Source organism: Pimephales promelas, chromosome 5 (assembly GCF_988280905.1).
Source record: "Pimephales promelas chromosome 5, fPimPro1.hap1.1, whole genome shotgun sequence".
NCBI lineage: Eukaryota > Metazoa > Chordata > Actinopteri > Cypriniformes > Leuciscidae > Pimephales > Pimephales promelas.
The window spans coordinates 39,021,612-39,040,284 of NC_142773.1; the positions used below are offsets into that span (position 1 = coordinate 39,021,612).

General features: G+C 36.9%; 1 protein-coding gene across 4 annotated transcripts in view; it reads left to right on the top strand.

Moving 5' to 3' along the window:
* Positions 1-18,673, top strand: part of pde1cb (phosphodiesterase 1C, calmodulin-dependent b) — a 99,093-nt gene that overhangs the window by 44,058 nt on the left and 36,362 nt on the right. Inside the window, exon 2 of one of the 4 annotated variants that reach the window (XM_089131503.1) lies at positions 1,334-1,360. The exons of the other annotated variants lie outside the window; for them this stretch is intronic. Coding sequence (XP_088987629.1) covers positions 1,334-1,360 — 27 coding nt within the window. The remainder of the gene's footprint in view (positions 1-1,333; positions 1,361-18,673) is intronic. 4 annotated transcript variants of the gene reach the window in all.

The window sequence follows — 18,673 nt, forward strand, 5'->3', positions numbered from 1 at the left end:
AGCGTCACTTACATGACGCGATCCTAGGGCGTCATCTAACTGACGCTAAAGGGCGCCTAAAGCGTCAGATATTGAAGCATGTCCAAATGCTTCCCAAGGCGTCAGTTAAGTGACGCCTTGGGGGTGAGAATGGGCTGTAAAAAACGTCCAGTTTTTTTAAACGTTTTAACATTCCATTTTAGCATTCTTCAAACATTATGACATTGTTACTTTTGAATGTTCTCAGACCAGATAATAGAGCCCGACCGATAAAGGATTTTGAAGGCTGATAACGATACAAATATTTGTTTGTTTTAAAATCCGATATTTCGATATATCGGCCGATATTTTTTTTTTCAGAAATGCGCAACAAAACATTAACAGATTTCCCTAACATTAGTTATTTGTAATTATTTATGAGTTTTAACTTAAATAATATGATAATGCATTTTAAAAAGAAATTTGTTTTTTTTTATTGTCACAACAGAACACACTGATGATAGTGGCTTTGTGGTTAGCTAGTCTATGATGAGCCATAATTTAGCAATGGATAACGTCATATTGCAAACTGTAAAACATACATTTTCAATATAACAGGCCAGGGAGAGATGATACGTCTCATTGCTATAACTGTCACGCGCTATTAAAGAAATACTTCAGTCACATTGTCAAAAGTTAAAAGGACAGTCGGTCAACTACACTGTAACAATGTAACGTAATTATTACTAGCTGATTCTGCTTCACTCTCGGCTTATTTAACAGCAGCGAAACTGGACACGATAGTCACAAATTTTGTCATGCTTATTTGAGTTAAGAGAACTGATGGGGATGTTCTTTTAATTGTTATTCAAGCAATGTATGTCTCGTGCCCAACTCAACGAGTGTTGCCAACAGGAACGGTGTAGAGTGCCCTCTGGTGGACAAACAACTATACAACTAATACACTCATGACATGGTTCAAGCGTATTTCGTCCATTTTTATTTTATTTTTGAAATATTAATTTATCGGCCATTATAACTGCCGATACCGATATTTTGGAAAATGCCTAATATCGGCCGATAATATCGGTCTGCCGATATATCGGTCTGGCTCTACCAGATAACATTGAACGACCATTCTTTTAACGTTCCAGGAAGAACATTTGTTCATAATTTGAGGAAACTTTGCCAAAACGTTTGCTAAAGTTCTTTGAACGTGTCCGGTTAAATAGGAAACAGCATGGTTTGAAATGTAGATTGTGTGTGCGTGTGTGTGTGTGTGTGTGTGTGTGTTTATTATTGCTGAAATCATTGAACTATGATTGTGAACAGTAGTCAAATGCAAGTTTTTAACATGGTGTTTGTTTTGTTTCAGGAGGAAGTACAAGAAAACATCACAGAGGTAAGACAGAGAAGATCTGAGGGCTCTGAACTCATCACTGTCCTCTGTGAACAAACACTTTCGGCAATAAATGTGATTTTTCTAACATTTGTGCTTCATGTATTTGTATGTATAAGCCAGATTCAGTAACATTAACCTTAAGCATGGTCTCCTTGATGGAAAATTCAACTAAACCTACCTTAAGCTGGAGGTTTGCTGGTCTACGCTGATTTAAGTGGTTGAACTCCTTCCTAGTAATATCTCTCATAGCTTTTAAATGGTCAGGCTGTTTTTTTTAACATGTCAAGTTGAATGTTGCTGGTCTTAAAGGGATACTTCAGGATTTATCATTAAGCTTCGTATTAGTAGAAAACCTGTAGTATTTTCAAATTACCATGCTTTCCACCCTCATATCCCCCTGAGACGAGAGATTTTATGTGTTTTTTGTCTGGGAAAAAATCCTCTGATTACGCAAAAATCGTCATTTTACGTCATCTGAGGATTTTTTGTCCAGAGGCTAAGACTACAGTCAGTAGTGTGTCTGTCCCGCATCTTCTCGGTGGATCTCACTCACAGAATGAACACATAGTGTCGGCCATCTTTTTTTGGAAGCTAAGCTAGCAGGCTCTTGTTCTGTGGAGAATGCTGAGTAGTCGGGGTTCCCATTCTCTTTTTCCCGGACATGTCCGGCCGTCGATGTCCAGGATTCAGCTTTTGCTTTCTGCAGTCGCCATTCATTGTTTACATGCACAGCTTTTGTTTCAGTCTAACTGAATTCATTGCGATTGGTGAATCTGAATGTAGTGTTTACATGAACGCTAAACAAGTGATCGGTTGATGTGCGTTTTAACATTGTTTAGAAAATTCCCGCTCCTCCGTGAGAGATACGAGACCGGTGCGTCTCACAGGTGTCGCACATCGGTAATCTCGTCACCGGCCTCGCGCCGTTCTCCCGCGGCCCTCACTCGTCCCGCTCGCCACAGGAAACATGATGAATGGCGACTGTAGATCGCAAAAGCCGAATCCCGGACAGTTTGGACGATCTCGAAACACATTTTCGGTCAGACTCATCACTAGTAGCCTAGACTTGTTGTTTAACGACTGCCCTCTGTTACCGGTAGGCGTGGCCTCCTAGGGCAGCGAAGCAAGTGCATTCTGGGAGTTGTTGTCTTTCATCCACATAAGCCAAAAATACATTTTATGGCTTTTCTCAGACTAGAAAGCTCCAAATTCAAAAATAATTTCACATTTCTTCTCGAATTGACCCATTTTAAATACACATTCATCTTTACAGAGGTGAAGTATCCCTTTAATTGGCGTCTATTCTTCCATGAAAATCTTTAACATCCTTTGAAACTTTCCATTCCACAAAAGGTTAATTTGGAAAATTGCTCTTTTAGATTTTTTAAATATTTATCGCACTAAGAAAAAATGGTTCTTTTAATGTCATTGCTGCGAAAACACGCTTTTGTAGTGTACCAGTACTAAGTAGATCAATTCAGCCAGACATCAGTTTGAAAAACCAGCAAGATTATAAAGTTATTTTGTTTTTGGAAGAACAAGTAATGCGTTGTGTATGGTATGACCAGAAATGTGTAAGAAAGTAAATGAGGTCAGTTTTGGCTTTCCGTTGACTTTGAGTTGGTTTGAGCTGGATTTAACAGCAGTCGCTCGTATAAAAGATTGATCAAAATTCCTGATAAATCCCATTAGAAATACTGAGACCTGATTGTGGAGTAAGCTTGTGACGGAGTAGAGTTACCTCGTGTACTTATAATTACTTGGCAACACAAACCACAACGAAAGGCAACAACAGCGTGCAGCGTTTGTATGTGGCTCTTCACAGAAAACATCTGTTGAAACAAATGTGCTTTGGTCTGCGCTGAGCACTCTGCAATTATGAGTGAGAAGAGGTGGAGAGACAATAACAGAGAAAGAAAGATGTCAGGAGAGCCAATGCTGAAACGTAACGTAAAAGAGACCGAATGAGAGAAACACACACACAGAGAGAGATGGTTAAGTCGGGTCTAATATTAGTGTGAGAGTGGGTTTAATTGGGGAGGGCTCAGCAGAGACTTTCCTCCGCTAACAGAGGGAGGGATGACTTCCTGTGCAGCTCCTCTCTGATTGACAGCTCAATGGGAGTCTGGGTAATTATGGCAGGCTAATTGGCTACAGAGCATTCTGGGACTCTGTCATTACAGACGCAACAGGACAGTTACAAACACACGTGTGCATGGACACACACACACACACACACACATAAAAAAGGCATGAGGATTTTTTCTTAATTTTCCTTAATGTTAAATGAACTGAGCATTTAATCTCAATGTAACTTTTATTATTTAGTAACATTACAATACACTCTACAATTCAAAAGTTTGGGAGTCAGTAAGATTTTTTTTATTTATTTTTTTATTAATACATTTATTTAGCAAGGACGCATTCATGTAAAAAAAGATTTCTATACAGATTTCTTGACTTTCAAAAAAATCTTTTTTTTATAAACATGAAGAAACTATGGAAGCTTGTTTCTGCTATAGAATGAAAAATATAAAAGGTAATTGCGACTTTTTATCTCACAATTCTGACTTTTTTTCTCACAATTGCGAGTTTACTTCTCGCAGTTCTGACTTTATATCTCACAATTGCAACTTTATATCACGCAATTCTGACTTTATTTCATGCAATTCTGACTATATCTCGCAATTGCGACTTTTTATCTCACAATTCTGACTTTTTTCTCACAATTGCGAGATGTAAAGTCAGAATTGCGAGATATAAAGTCAGAACTGCGAGATATAAAGTCAGAATTGCGAGATATAAAGTCGGAATTGCGAGATATAAAGTCAGAACTGCGAGATATAAAGTCGCAATTGCGAGATATAAAGTCAGAATTGCGACATATAAAGTCAGAATTGCGTGATATAGTCAGAATTGTGAGATAAAGTCAGAATTGCGAGATATAAAGTCGGAATTGCGACATATAAAGTCAGAATTGCGAGATATAAAGTCAGAATTGCGAGATATAAAGTCAGAATTGCGAGATATAAAGTCAGAATTGCGAGATGTAAAGTCGCAATTGCGAGATATAAAGTCAGAATTGCGACATATAAAGTCAGAATTGCGAGATATAAAGTCAGAATTGTGAGATATAAAGTCAGAATTGCGAGATATAAAGTCAGAATTGCGTGATATAGTCAGAATTGCGAGATATAAAGTCATAATTGCGAGATATAAAGTCGCAATTGCGTGATATAGTCAGAATTGTGAGATATAAAGTCGCAATTGAGAGATATAAAGTCAGAATTGAGAGATATAAAGTCAGAATTGAGAGATATAAAGTCAGAATTGCGAGATATAAAGTCAGAATTGCGAGATATAAAGTCAGAATTTGGAGATTTAAACAATTCTTTTTTCTCAGAATTGCGACTATATATCACCCAATTCTGACTTTATATCTCGCAATTCTGACTTTATAACACGCAATTGTACGATAAAAGTCCTAATTATTTATTTTACTTTTTTATTCAGTGGCGTAAACAAGCTTCCATAAAAAAATTGTTTTCAACACTGTTAATAAGAAATGTCTCTTGAGCAGTAAATTAGCATATTCAGGGCTCCAGACTGCCATCAAATGGTCGCATTTTGCCGGTGCGACAACATTTTGTTAAACGTTGCTCTGGTTAAGAGTTGGGGTTAGTTAACCCTAACCCAACTGATAACAGCTGCCATTTCCGTGTTATATGACAAACAGCAAACGAAGCGAAAGCAGAATGAAACCTGTGCAGCACTGACGGCTTATCAGATTGGACCAATGATTGACAGAACTGAGCTATATTTAAGTCCTTTTTTTGCCCTTCCATCGCTGTGCAATGTTTTCAGATGGAACGAACGCCCTAAGTTTCTTTCCAAATTTCTGAACGTTTTTGGGAGACCTGCAGTGGCAGACGTCTAGACTCTAGAGCTTTTGCACCTGGAGCTCGCTCCTTTGAGTAAATATAAATACAGGATGATAATAAATGCAGGAATAATTGGTGCAGAATGTTGGAGTGGTGGCTGCAAACACTCACAGAAGGTGAAGAGAAGAGCGTTGGGCTAATTCGGTACTGAAACACCTGCATGTAAATGACACCAGCCATCACACACACTTCACATGAGCTCTTAAAAACCACTCGACATCCCCATTGATGATAAGAGTGAGCCTTGAATGTTGACTGTGTGTGACACAAACAGGCAGATATCTCTTAAAATACATTGATACGCAATTTATCTGTAATTAAAATGCTGTGGTGAAGTGATGTGATAGGATACTGTAATGTACACTGCATATACTATTAAAAAGCATGTGAAACAGAAATACGAAGATAAATGTTTAATCCGACATTGCATTCTACGTTTAGAAAGTGGCACCCAGTTAGTATTATTTTAGAGAGAAATTGCTATTTTGTGTTTTTAATCCAATTTTCTTTTAAAGAAAAGAAAAAAGAAAGCAGAACATTGAACATTGGGGGGATTAATTGGTATTTTTATTTAAATGAGTTAAATAATTATAGGATGAGAAGGGAATTAAGAGAATAATAAAAAAATAAGAACAGTAAAAGAAAGTCGTTATGAAGAAATCAGTTTGGACTATTTGCTAATATTATTTTATTTTAAAATATGCACACATTCACTCATTATTAATGTAAAAATGCAAAAAAAAAAATGTTTCTTGTCTTATTCAGTTATGAATTACACACTCTAAACAATGCTGGGTTGTTTTATAATATGGACAAACCCAAATGTTGGGTTAAAAATGTCATTTAAAATTTGAACCCAACTTCAACTTTCACTTTTACAACTTTCAATTTTAACCCAACATTTGGGTTTGTCCATATTTGACCCAAATTTGGGTTGAAATAACCCAGCTTTTTTTTTTACAGTGCATGAATCGTAGATTAATGCATTGCTAGATGCATTATATTTTTATATTGTCAAATATTACGTTTAGCTACTTACATTTTACAAACCATGCACTCTTTCACTGTTAAAACACGTGATCAGTAAGCCCCGCCTTCTTTGATTTGATTGGCCATCTCAATCATTTGACATTGATTTAAAAAAAAATTAACCTTTGAAATGTCATCTTAACAAGAAACAGAGCGGTGCATAATGAAGTACAGCAAAGCAGCATCAAGCCAATCAAATATTAGTGAGGACATTAAAAAAATGAAAAATACAAAACTCCATTTCTGATTTTTGGCGGTCTTTAAAAATTGTGATATTGCTTTCGGTTAATTTCCTCAAAGTTGAGCATTTGCATTGCAGTGTGTAATAGAGTGATCTGCACATTTTGACTGATGTAGTAGATCATCTGGGTATTCTGTACATATAAAATATTTGCATACCGCAAAAAACGTGGAATGAGTAGTACCGTATGCTTCTTTCCACTGCTGGTCAAATATCCCTTCATGATTCCTTTCACAGCTTCAGAATCTGTTTTGTACCAGCGTTTGGTAATTAGAGGGGTGATTATTCATATTCATGCTAATTACATTCCTCTGCTCACTGATGCTCCTCCCACTCATTTCCCTTTCTCCCTCATTTTCACTTTTTTTCTCTACATGTGTACACCTATTTGTCTCTCTCTGTGTTTCTGTCTGGCCTGTCGGGTGCTTTTTTAAAGCAGATTTGTGTGTGTCCACTGGGGCCGGCTCTGTGTAATTGTTGTGAGTCGCTTTGTTGGAGCAGGTGCAAGACAACCCCCTCGAAAATGAACTTCCTCTCTCTGGCCATCTACTTCAGACGGATCTTACATTGAGACAAACATACATGTGCTTTTGGTTATAAAGCTCATACCTTTGTAAAAAAAAAATATATGTTGGTTATGTTTTTATCATACTCCACAGTGACTGGATGGAGCAAGTTTATGAAAACTGAATAAAAAATTCCAGTTATAAAGTTTTCTGCACAACATTTGTTGAACTTCACCTTAAAAAATGAATCTAAATACCATCTGGAATAATAATATTAACATAAATAAAATGTCCTGTCTTCACAGTTTCTGGAAGGAGCAAGTTTCCCAACACAAATGATGGGTAAATATGGATAATCAAGTGTAAATATGCTCATGTGACTTCATCTTTTTTGAAGCTTTATTAATGGGTGTAGCATAGCTGTTTTACAGCAAATTACATTGCTGACCTGATCCACATATTGACCCAGAATATCATATTGGGTATAGGCTCGCTCGTTTCACCATAAGCAACCCCATAGAAACACCATGGCATTATAATGACGAGTTTTGCACTGCTCGGTGTGAAACTATGTTTTTTTAGAGAAGGGAATTTGTTGTGAATGTTTAGTATTTTGAACTCAGAAGAACAAGACGAATCTTTTGTTCCCCATAATATGCTCCCTAAAGTATTGACTTTCATGTTATTTTGTTTTGGCTGTTGTAAATGGATTTTTTTCCTCTCTGTAAACTAAATAAAAAGCAGTCCAGGCTGTTCCTAGTAATTTCCAGAGCTCCACATCGTCTGCAGCGGAGCATTGCCACGATAGATCGTGATCTCTTCCCTCATATCAAGTTTGCAGCAGACTTCATATCCTGTCAACACTCAGATTTACACAGATGATTACTTTATTTACTGCTGAGCATCTCTCCTGAGGTTAATGAAGCATTCATGCCACTTTATTACCTCTGGCCTCCTGTGACGTGGTGCCAGGCTTTGCCAATCCATCAGCTGCTCGGGCACGGCTGGCCCTTCTGATAGACTGAACTAACAGGATTGATATCGAACCGGCTGTGGAGAACTATTAATTATTTACCCTGGCTGATGTTTCTCTTTGGATTTGTGTGTGTGGCAGAACATTTTTAAAGGAATAGTTGCCCAAAATGAACATTCTGTCGTCATCATTTACGAACCCTCATGCCATTTTAACCTGATTCTCAACGCAATGTCCTTGTCATTCTTTTTTTATACTGTGAAAAGTGTTAGTGATGAAAGATGATTATAACAAAAACAGAAACTCTGTTATCATCTAAAGTAGAACACACTGCTAACATGTTTTTAATTACTTTATATCCCATTAATCCCAAGTTACAATTCTCATCATTATCATTGTTGTGTTACATGTAGGATTTCAATTGAATATGGTCATTTTAAAGGAACAATGTAGGAATTTCTCCCATCTAGCGATGAAATTGTATTTTGCATTCAAACGAATTGTGATCTCCAGCACCTCGCTTTTTCAAATGCGTGTTGCATCTACGGAAGCCATTATGTACCAAAAAGCTCTGACAGGATGTCTTCTAATCCACAAGTTTCCTACGCCCCATGAGGCCTTGCGTCAAAAGTCTTCCGGTTGGAAGTAAACAAAGCGCGACTTGACATACTTGACACTCGTTCATTCAACAGTTGACAGTCATTCGAGTTATAGCGATCCAAACTAGCTAACGATGTGGGAACACAACCTCAACGAAATTCAAAAGGGTGAATAACAGTACCTTTACCCTCCGCAGTAGTTGATTGGGAGTATTATAATAACATTATTAATAATCAATACTCATCAAGGCATGGTGACAGACAGTTGTGTGAGCTGACAAACAATTAAAATAAAAAATACACACTTAGTCATTGTGCTTTGGAGTTTATTCAAAATTATAAATGAATGTGCTACTTGAATACATTAACTGGCACATTTGGTATTCTGTCAACACAGGCTTTGATCCTGAGTTTAGGTGTAACATCAGTAGCGAACAGCCAATCACATGCTGATAGAGTTTATAGAATATTACGAATTTAAACAAATGTACACAGGAAGATTCGTCGTCTTTTGGGAGGTGATGGAAACTACAGTCGTTGGCAGGATCACTCTGATTTCATTTTCAGCTTATGTTCAAAACAATCACGTTTAAGCCACTGAATTAGTTTAGTCCGGTTATACATACAACCGCGAACAGCACATGTTGTCCCTGAGCTCCGTAACGACATCTCTCATAAAGATTTGCGTCTTTAAATAGTAAAATAATTCTCCGAAAAACGGCTAGCCTCTTCGCTAACTAACACACAAAATACCATTGGAATGCTACTTCCGCCGCCTTACCCAAAGTTTCACCCACTTTATTTTTTACAGGAGCGCCCCTCGGAAACTTGTGGTTAGCACTTCATCGAGTTTTCCTTCGCGTGAACAGGTTTGTTATTTCAAACAAACAGTATGAATTACAGTATGAATTACTGACTGTGAAAAACAAGAACTACTCTATTGTAATAAGTAGTTATGCCTTCATTATTCATTATATTTTCTTTAGTACGTGCAATGTTAAATATCATCATCAACATAGAAACAACCAGCTTATGGTGCTTTCACGCCATAACTAATGTAATTTGACCATGAAACCCGTGACTTTATACTCGATACGGTTTGTGACTCGAATTTATGCATTTCAGTGGCAACACTATCAACACTGAAACGAATCTGCAGCAGTCGGGTGATACAGGTCAGAGCTATATTGCATTATTGTTGTGATGTTATGTGCTTTGAGACATGAGGTAGTTTAACGCCGTCTCTTGTGATTCTTCTGTGCGTGTTCATGTGATTTGAAGGGGGCGTGGCTTTGTTGACTCTGAAGGGAGGGTGGTATCTTATGCTTTCAAATCTAGCTCGCTATTGCTAGCCAGTATTGGAGCAATATAAAAATTATATTTGCTGTCATCTTCCTTTCACCACTATAGAAGTTTGCCCAACTTTGACAACTTCTGCTTCTGAGAACCCTGGAAATATGAAAATGGTGAGGAACGGATCAAAATATAAGTCATTATTACATTTTCCTATTTATTTTTCTGAGAAACGGTCAGTGTTTAGCAAGCAAAGATTTAAACAGATAGTTGAAACTACATGTCTTCAGGGTTTTTTGACATTGTAACCTGTGTAGGAGTAGGACATTTTAAAGTCCTCCACGTTTTACCGTCACTGCTGGACTTCTGCATTAGTGCTGGTCTGCTATTCTTCACCTAATGAATCAGGTTTAATTGAGCTGTTAATGGAATATTAATCAGTGCTGGACAGCCAGAGAAACCAATCTTTATAATGCTTAGAACAGACCTTCATGCAATTAGCCATTGGAAAATTATTCAATTGGAAGTGAACATTAAAGTAGCAAATATTGTCTGTTCTTAAGACATTAGTGTGCATACTAGAGTTTGGTCTGTATGGCAAATAAACTGAGGACTCAATTTTGTTGTTTGTGTAAGCATTGGACAAAGGGTGGATTTTAATTTGATATAAGAGCAAAAGTACATTTCATTTTTATTTTTTATGGTCTGTATCTTTTCCTGCAGGGTCTCAGCACAGCTTGACTGTTTACTTTGGCTTGTTGACTTGAGGATATGTTATGCTTTGATACAGTATGTTTGTTCTCTTGAGGAAAATATGCTATTTATCTTCAAGAATTTATTTGTGAATAGTGGTGCATGCTGAGGCTCTCTTTCAATCGCATTCATGCCTAAATATTACATTTTGGCTGGTAATTCATACCCCAAAATTTGCTCTACAGATATGAATGATACCTGAAATCAAGCGGCATGTTGAAGAGAGGTGTGCGGTTTCTTTTCAACTTGGACGTGCATCGAGTGGACCAGAATAGAGACTTGGGGGTGGGCTTTTTGACTTAGGCAAGTAAACAGCCACCTTAACAACCGCATAGCAAAGCCTTGGCAACCACCCACATCACCCCAGCACTGTGGTGGCGTGTTTGGCACAGACAAGCACCACACACACATCTGATGAAGATGAATAGCAACTAGAAGGTGAAATGTGAGGAGAACAACACAAGCAAGCAACACATACTGATATTTTCCGCTCACCTGTCATCTGTGTTCATAGCCTCGGTTGAGTGGATTGGTCCTTTCACTCTTGAGTCAGAAACACAGAAACTCCATTAAGACAGTGTCACCTTACAGGCCACAGGTCAGTTTTCCTTCCCTTGGTAAAGTCAGCTGTCTGTCATGCAGCTACAATAGAGATTTTATCGGTGTGATGTGAGGTGAACATTGGAAATCAGGAAAAGGATTATTGGGAACACCTGTTCAATTTCTCATTAATGCAATTATCTAATCAACCAATCACATGGCAGTTGCTTCAATGCATTTAGGGGTGTGGTCCTGATCAAGACATTCTCCTGAACTCCAAACTGAATGTCAGAATGGGAAAGAAAGGGGATTTAAGCGATTCTGAGCGTGGCGTGGTTTCACAATCTGCTGAGTTACTGGGATTTTCACAGACAACCATTTCTAGGGTTTACAAAGAATGGTGTGAAAAGGGGAAAACATCCAGTATGCGGCAGTCCTGTGGGCGAAAATGCCTTGTTGATGCGAGAGGTCAGAGGTGAATGGGCCGACTGATTCAAGCTGATAGAAGAGCAACTTTGACTGAAATAACCGCTCGTTACAACCGAGGTATTCAGCAAAGCATTTGTGAAGCCTCAACACGCACAACCTTGAGGCGGATGGGCTACAACAGCAGAAGACCCCACTAATCTCCACTACAAATAGTGGAGGTGAAAAAGAGGCGACAATTTGCAAGAGCTCACCAAAATTGGACAGTTGAAGACTGGAAAAATGTTGCCTGGTCTGATGAGTCTCGATTTCTGTTGAGACATTCAGATGGTAGAGTCAGAATTTGGTGTAAACAGAATGAAAACTTGGATGCCTTGTTACCACTGTGCAGGCTGGTGGTGGTGGTGGTGTAATGGTGTGGGGGATGTTTTCTTGGCACACTTTAGGCCCCTTAGTGCCAATTGGACATCGTTTAAATGCCACGGCCTACCTGAGCATTGTTTCTGACCATGTCCATCCCTTTATGGCCACCATGTCCCCATCCTCTGATGGATACTTCCAGCAGGATAATGCACCATGTCACAAAGCTCGAATCATTTCAAATTGGTTTTTTGAACATGACAATGAGTTCACTGTACTAAAATGGCCCCCACAGTCACAGCATCTTTGGGATGTGGTGGAACGGGAGCTTCGTGCCCTGGATGTGCATCCCACAAATCTCCATCAACTGCAAGATGCTATCCTATCAATATGGGCCAACATTTCTAAAGAATGCTTTCAGCAACTTGTTAAATCAATGCCACATAGTGCCAGTTCTGAAGGCAAAAGGGGGTCAAACACAGTATTAGTTTGGTGTTCCTAATAGTTAAATGTACATTATTATCTTTTATTATGGCTCTTATCTTTCCAATCATGCGTTTTTCACCATTTGTATCACTCCGCTTGAAACATTTCTCACAGCCAGTGTCAGAGCAAAACCACCATCATTTCACAAATACTACTGTTGTTGCGTCACGGAATTAAGTTGTAAGAGTTTTTTTTAGGCAAGAACGTAGTTGTTTAAATTTCAAATATACCATTTATTTATCAAGATACATATATATTTATACAACATATTTAATAATACAACATATTTAATAATTTGCTTCGTTTTCGGAGATGTAAGCAGCCGATCAGTGCACCTCACTGAGAACAGCCTTATCTCGGCCAGTCTCTCCATTATATCTGTCTCTATAATGTTTAAACATGAAATATATTTCATTTGTTGGTATCTTTAATGGGCAATTTTTGATCAAATCAATCTATTCTATATCTTTATTCCAGAACAAATAGTTTTGGCTAAAGGCAAAGTTTCATAATCGGTTCCAACTCGGAGCGTGTCGAGTAGGAACGGTTACAATGGCGGTAATATACAACTATGATTAAATGTTGTGCTTAGTTACTTAGACTTACTGTAGATCCGCCTGCACCGTGCAGAGCAATGTAAGCAATCTCCAGACTGCATTCAAATAGTTTCGGCTTCATCCATTGGTTGGTTGACTGCACGCAATGCAAGTCTTCGATGACTGTACGCCGCTTCCGGTTCCCGCGGGATGGCGTCACGACATGGCCATCTTTGGTAATAGTTCCAGGATAGGCAAAGAATATGACCCATTTCACTTAGTTACAGTGCTAAGTTATTCTGTTAAGTGGACACATTGAGCGTGTTAGGCAGCAATTGAAGACTTCAGATGCAAAAGCCTCTAAGTGCCATCTGAAATTTTCTTTTAAAATTAGCATTTTTATCAAGCTCCTAAATTTAAGTTCAATAATTTCACTTTAATGACAATTAATAGGTAATTGTCATTGCCATTAAAGTGTAATAACTGAATATAAACATACAAGCTTGATAAAATGTATCATTATAGAAGAAAATTTTTGATGGCACTTAAAGGCTTTTGCATCTGAAGTCTTCAATTATAACTTGTGCTCGCAATGATTACAATACAATGATAATATGCACAAATGCATGTCTTTAAATTCAACAGGGCTTTCATAATTAGGACTTTTCAAAAGGGGGGTTTTGCAGTGGTGCAATAGAAAAACCTTTTTCCATTTCACCATTTCTTCTCGTGTGAAGAGCATTTTAGAAATCTAAATAACCTTTTCCCACTATGAAGAAACCTTTATTATTATGTGCATTGGAAAGATGTTAAAAGTTATTCATGGAACTATTGATGCCAATAAATAACCTTTTTATTTTGCTGTGCAAGCAGCTCACTGGGTTTTGGAATAGAGCCATTGTGCCCATAACCTGATAGCTAGCTGATGGCTGTGTTTGTGTGTGTGTGTGTGTGTGTGTGTGTGTGTGTGTGTGTGTGTGTGTGTGTGTGTGTGTGTGTGTGTGTGTGCGCAGGTCACTCTGCCAGAGAAACCCATGATGCTTTATCGGATGGAGTAATATGTATATTAAGTGACCTTTCAGAAATTGGGTTGCTTTTATTGAGTTACAGCGGGCGACAGTGTGACTGAGCTTTTATCTTTACACTCTGAGTGCTGGTCTGCATCTTTCCTCAAGCTATATGACACGCGGAAGTGTATTTAGTCACAGTGCAGTTAATTATTATGGATTTGCATAAAGCCAAGTGTGTTTTGTAACCTCAAATTACATATGCGTAAAATCAATTGATGTATTTCATTCTTTACAGTACTCTAAACCTCTACCGTATGTGCTCCATTTGTGTTGCTCAGTTTGAGTAACTTTTTTTTGCTAATTAAATTTGTACGTAGGGACATAAATAGTACTTTTGAGAAATATAATTAAATAAGAGAAACTCTAGGCTTTTAGAAAAAGATATTTTATTCCATATAACCGGGATTTCCAAACTTTCTTTGTCAGCAATACCCTTTTATTGTACCATTTTATGTTAATTTAATAATGCAATTTCATGTTCATGGTTCTCCTGATGTTGATTCATGGTCACATAACATGCAGGTTAACAAATAAAATATTAAATATTATTTCAGTAAGTGTTATATTTTGACTGATTGAAATTTAAACAAAGTAGCTGTTAGTAGCCATGCCATGCAATTAACCGAGTCACTACTACTATATTAATATTATTATCATTTTTTTACTATTTGCAGTAAATAGCACTGGTTAACATATTACCCATCTGGTTAAGGCATGACACTTTAAAACTATATGGCAAAATTTTGTTTAATATCACAGTCATGTGACATTTAGTTTTTCAGAAGCATGAGACTTAGTCTTTATTTTATCTCCCTGCTGTCTAGGAAAAAGAACTAAGATATAAAATGTCTTTAGTGAATATTTTTTTACCCAGTAGGTGAAGATTGTGACTGTTAGTAAGATATATTGAAGTTACACTTAAGTATTCTGGCATCTTTCCTTCCCTGCGTGCCATCTGGATTCCTCAGTAACTGTCCTCGTCTATTTAATCCAGATTACTCTGTTTTTCTTTTAATGCACACGTCACCACAACCTATCAGCGTCTGCTGATTTCCTACAGTGTCTGTTTATATGATGTGCTTGTGTCATTTACTTCCAATTTGTGCAGGAGGAAGGCTGGATATGGATTGTGTGCAGATGCCCTAATACATTTGATTTCCTTTCATTTGGTGCCTGTGTGTTTTAAAAGAAGGGACTGTGTGTATATTTGCTGTAGGCATGTCGGAGACAAAGTGTCAAATGTTGATTTATATATATTTGATTTAACCCTGAGCAGGTTTAAAACACTTATTTAATTGAAATAAGCAGTTTCCACTTTTTAACTTTTTATTTGTACAATTTACTTTTACATTTTGCTGCCTGCGCTTTAAATCAGTCACTTTCTAAATAGCTACTACAAAAATCTTCTGTTTTGCTAACATTTCCATTAAGTTGATATTTTTTTGAACGTTCAAAACGTCCAGGTTTTTTTTTTATGTGCATTAAGATATATAAACGCATCTTATATGTATTATTTGTCTTGGTTTATGTGAACGTTAAAGGAACTTTTAATATTATCATTTTGAAAATGTGATTTTAATTTTTTTTTATTTCTGAACGTTTTCTCAATGTTCATAATGTCAATATTTGAACTTTTTTTTCTTGGTTATTCAAACATCCTCCAAACATGAGATCTGAATAACATTTTTGTGCTAGCGTTTTGAGAACTTTTTTGAAGGCCAGATAACTTGGATCGAACGTTTTATCAAGGTTACTGAAGAAAGTTTGTTCATAACTTCAAGAGAAATTTTGAAAACGTTCCCTGAGCTGGGAAATCCGCTAAATCCGACAATAAGGTATTATAAACATTATATAGTTTTCTTTAAAGCTGCTTTGAAACAATTTTTATTTTATTTACTTTGACAAGTGACACTTTAAGGACGTTTCATTATTTTTTCTACCAAAAAATTCCAATTCCAAAAATATTCAGCAAATGTTTAGAACAATTAATGTTTATGTCATCATAAAGACATTCCGAGAATATTCTAAGAATGATTTCTCTCAATATTATGAGAATGTTATTCCGGTAAAACAACATTGGAAGGATTTTCTGTGAAAGTTGTTCCCACACCATTTTCTCTCTACATTGCGAGCACATTCATTGATTACAAATTACATTGTAAGGATGTTCCACCTGGTCTTAAAGGAGAACTCCGGCGAACAATGAACCTTTGGTCTAATAAAACATCGGTACATAGTCAATCGTTCTCTGAGTTTTGTTTTCATGATAATCGAATGTAAAGAGTTTTATCTCTAAAAACTGTTTAGCGTATAATGCTAGTAATGGGGGCATTGACTAAGTAAAAAGAAATCGCTAGTTTATACCACTAACAAGGCTCAAAATAGCCCCACACTAACGCAGTAACATAATGAGGCTCCATACATCCAAAACGAAGCATTGAGAACTTTGTAAGTGTACAGACCGTTTAATAAGAAGATACTTTATGAAGACAGTTCACTTCGCGTATACAGACAGGAGCCATCTTAAAAAATAGTCTCGATAAGTCGATCCCCGAACGCCGTTCATACAGTTCAGAAGTTCGTTGAACTTCGTACAGTTCTGATCACTCAGCACGACGTTCGTGGTTTGACTTATCGAGACTATTTTTTAAGATGGCTCCTGTCTGTATACGCGAAGTGAACTGTCTTCATAAAGTATCTTCTTATTAAACGGTCTGTACATTTACAAAGTTCTCAATGCTTCGTTTTGGATGTATGGAGCCTCATTATGTTACTGCGTTAGTGTGGGGCTATTTTGAGCCTTGTTAGTGGTATAAACTAGCGATTTCTTTTTACTAAGTCAATGCCCCCATTACTAGCATTATACGCTAAACAGTTTTTAGAGATAAAACTCTTTACATACGATTATCATGAAAACAAATCTCAGAGAACGATTGACTATGTACCGATGTTTTATTAGACCAAAGGTTCATTGTTCGCCGGAGTTCTCCTTTAACATTTACATACTGTATCTTTTAAAGAACGGTAGTGACAATTATGGGAACATTCCCTGTTAGCTGGGCCTCAGACAGTGCGACAGCCATTAAAGTGTTAATATAACACTTGTTTTAGTTAGAGTACAAACAAAGCTAATCAGAAAATTCATTAAAAACCAGCCGCTACAGCACAACTCTTCTTCTAATTGGAGCGCATTTGGCCACAAATGATGATCTGTAGTGAGCGACAAGGCACTTTTTTGTTTATTTATTTATTACTGATTATGAAACTGAAGTATTTACCCCACGGTGTGTCAGTCTCTCTGTCCTTGGTTCTTCAATACTTTTACCCATGGAGATGGAGATCATGTTGTTCATTAAGGCTCTCATTAACTGTCTAATTACACATTAAAACAATGCGCTGACATTTCTCCAGACCCCGGCAACACAGTGTTCCATCATTATTTCAGATCGTTCGTCATTAATTGATTTCCTGCCCAGTCTGACCCAGAATGCACTGATTGGCTGCCACTGAGAGAGAGAAAGTGAATTAGCGTGCTGTTTCATTAATGTGTTTATGAACTCTTCTTGAGCCACTCATAATCCTTTACATTAAAAATTCTTTTTACTGACAAAAAGAGAGACATTTAGAGAGTTCGATTTACAGTAATGGCAGATTTGACAGCACTTTACCATTATTCTTCAATAAATTTCAGAGCTATAGAGATTTGATCATTGTTGGGATAAAGTTTTGTGGAGTAACTTTAATATGTGGTAACATCAAATATGTTGTGTAAGGTGTTACCTTTGTTTTTAACATATTTTTGTGGTTTGTTCATTAAAGAGATAAAAAAATAAGATGAAGGGAATATGCAAATATGACGAAGAGATTGAATTTAGGCTTTTATTCACATATAAACATTAATCAACTCACAAATCAGTTGTGATAAACAGAAGCTCATGCATGTTTACTTGGCTTGTGAGAACCAAAGTTCATTCTCGTGTTACACTCTTAGAAGAAATGGTTCTATTTAGAACCAGAAATGGTTCCATCCCCCGCTTCATATTTGGAACTCCAAAATGGTTCTATATAGAACCAATTTTTTTGGTAAAAGGTTCTATTGGCCAAGTACGGAACCCCAGGGTTCTGTATAGAACCCAGAGGAACCCTTTTTTAAGAGTGTATAGAACCTTTTAGGGGTTCCAAATAAGTAGCGCTGATAGAACCTTTTAAGGTTCTATATAGAACCTTTTCTTCTAAGAGTGTACGCAGCACGTTTGAGCTTCAGCAAGAACCAATGAGGTTCATTCTTGTGTTACGCAGCACGTTTGAGCTTCAGTAATTCACTAAATCTTGACAATATTTACTATATATTTTAGATAATACTTGTTATAATTAATTACTATGTTTTTATTTTATAGTACATTTCATTCTTTTTTTATCATTTATGTATTTTCCCCTGTGTAATCGAACCAAATACACCTATGTTGTTAGTGTTTTTTAATTTTAATTTTTCTATTATTATTTGGGATCAAGTGGACATGTTTGTATCACTTATCATAGATTGACTCATGTATTATTTAT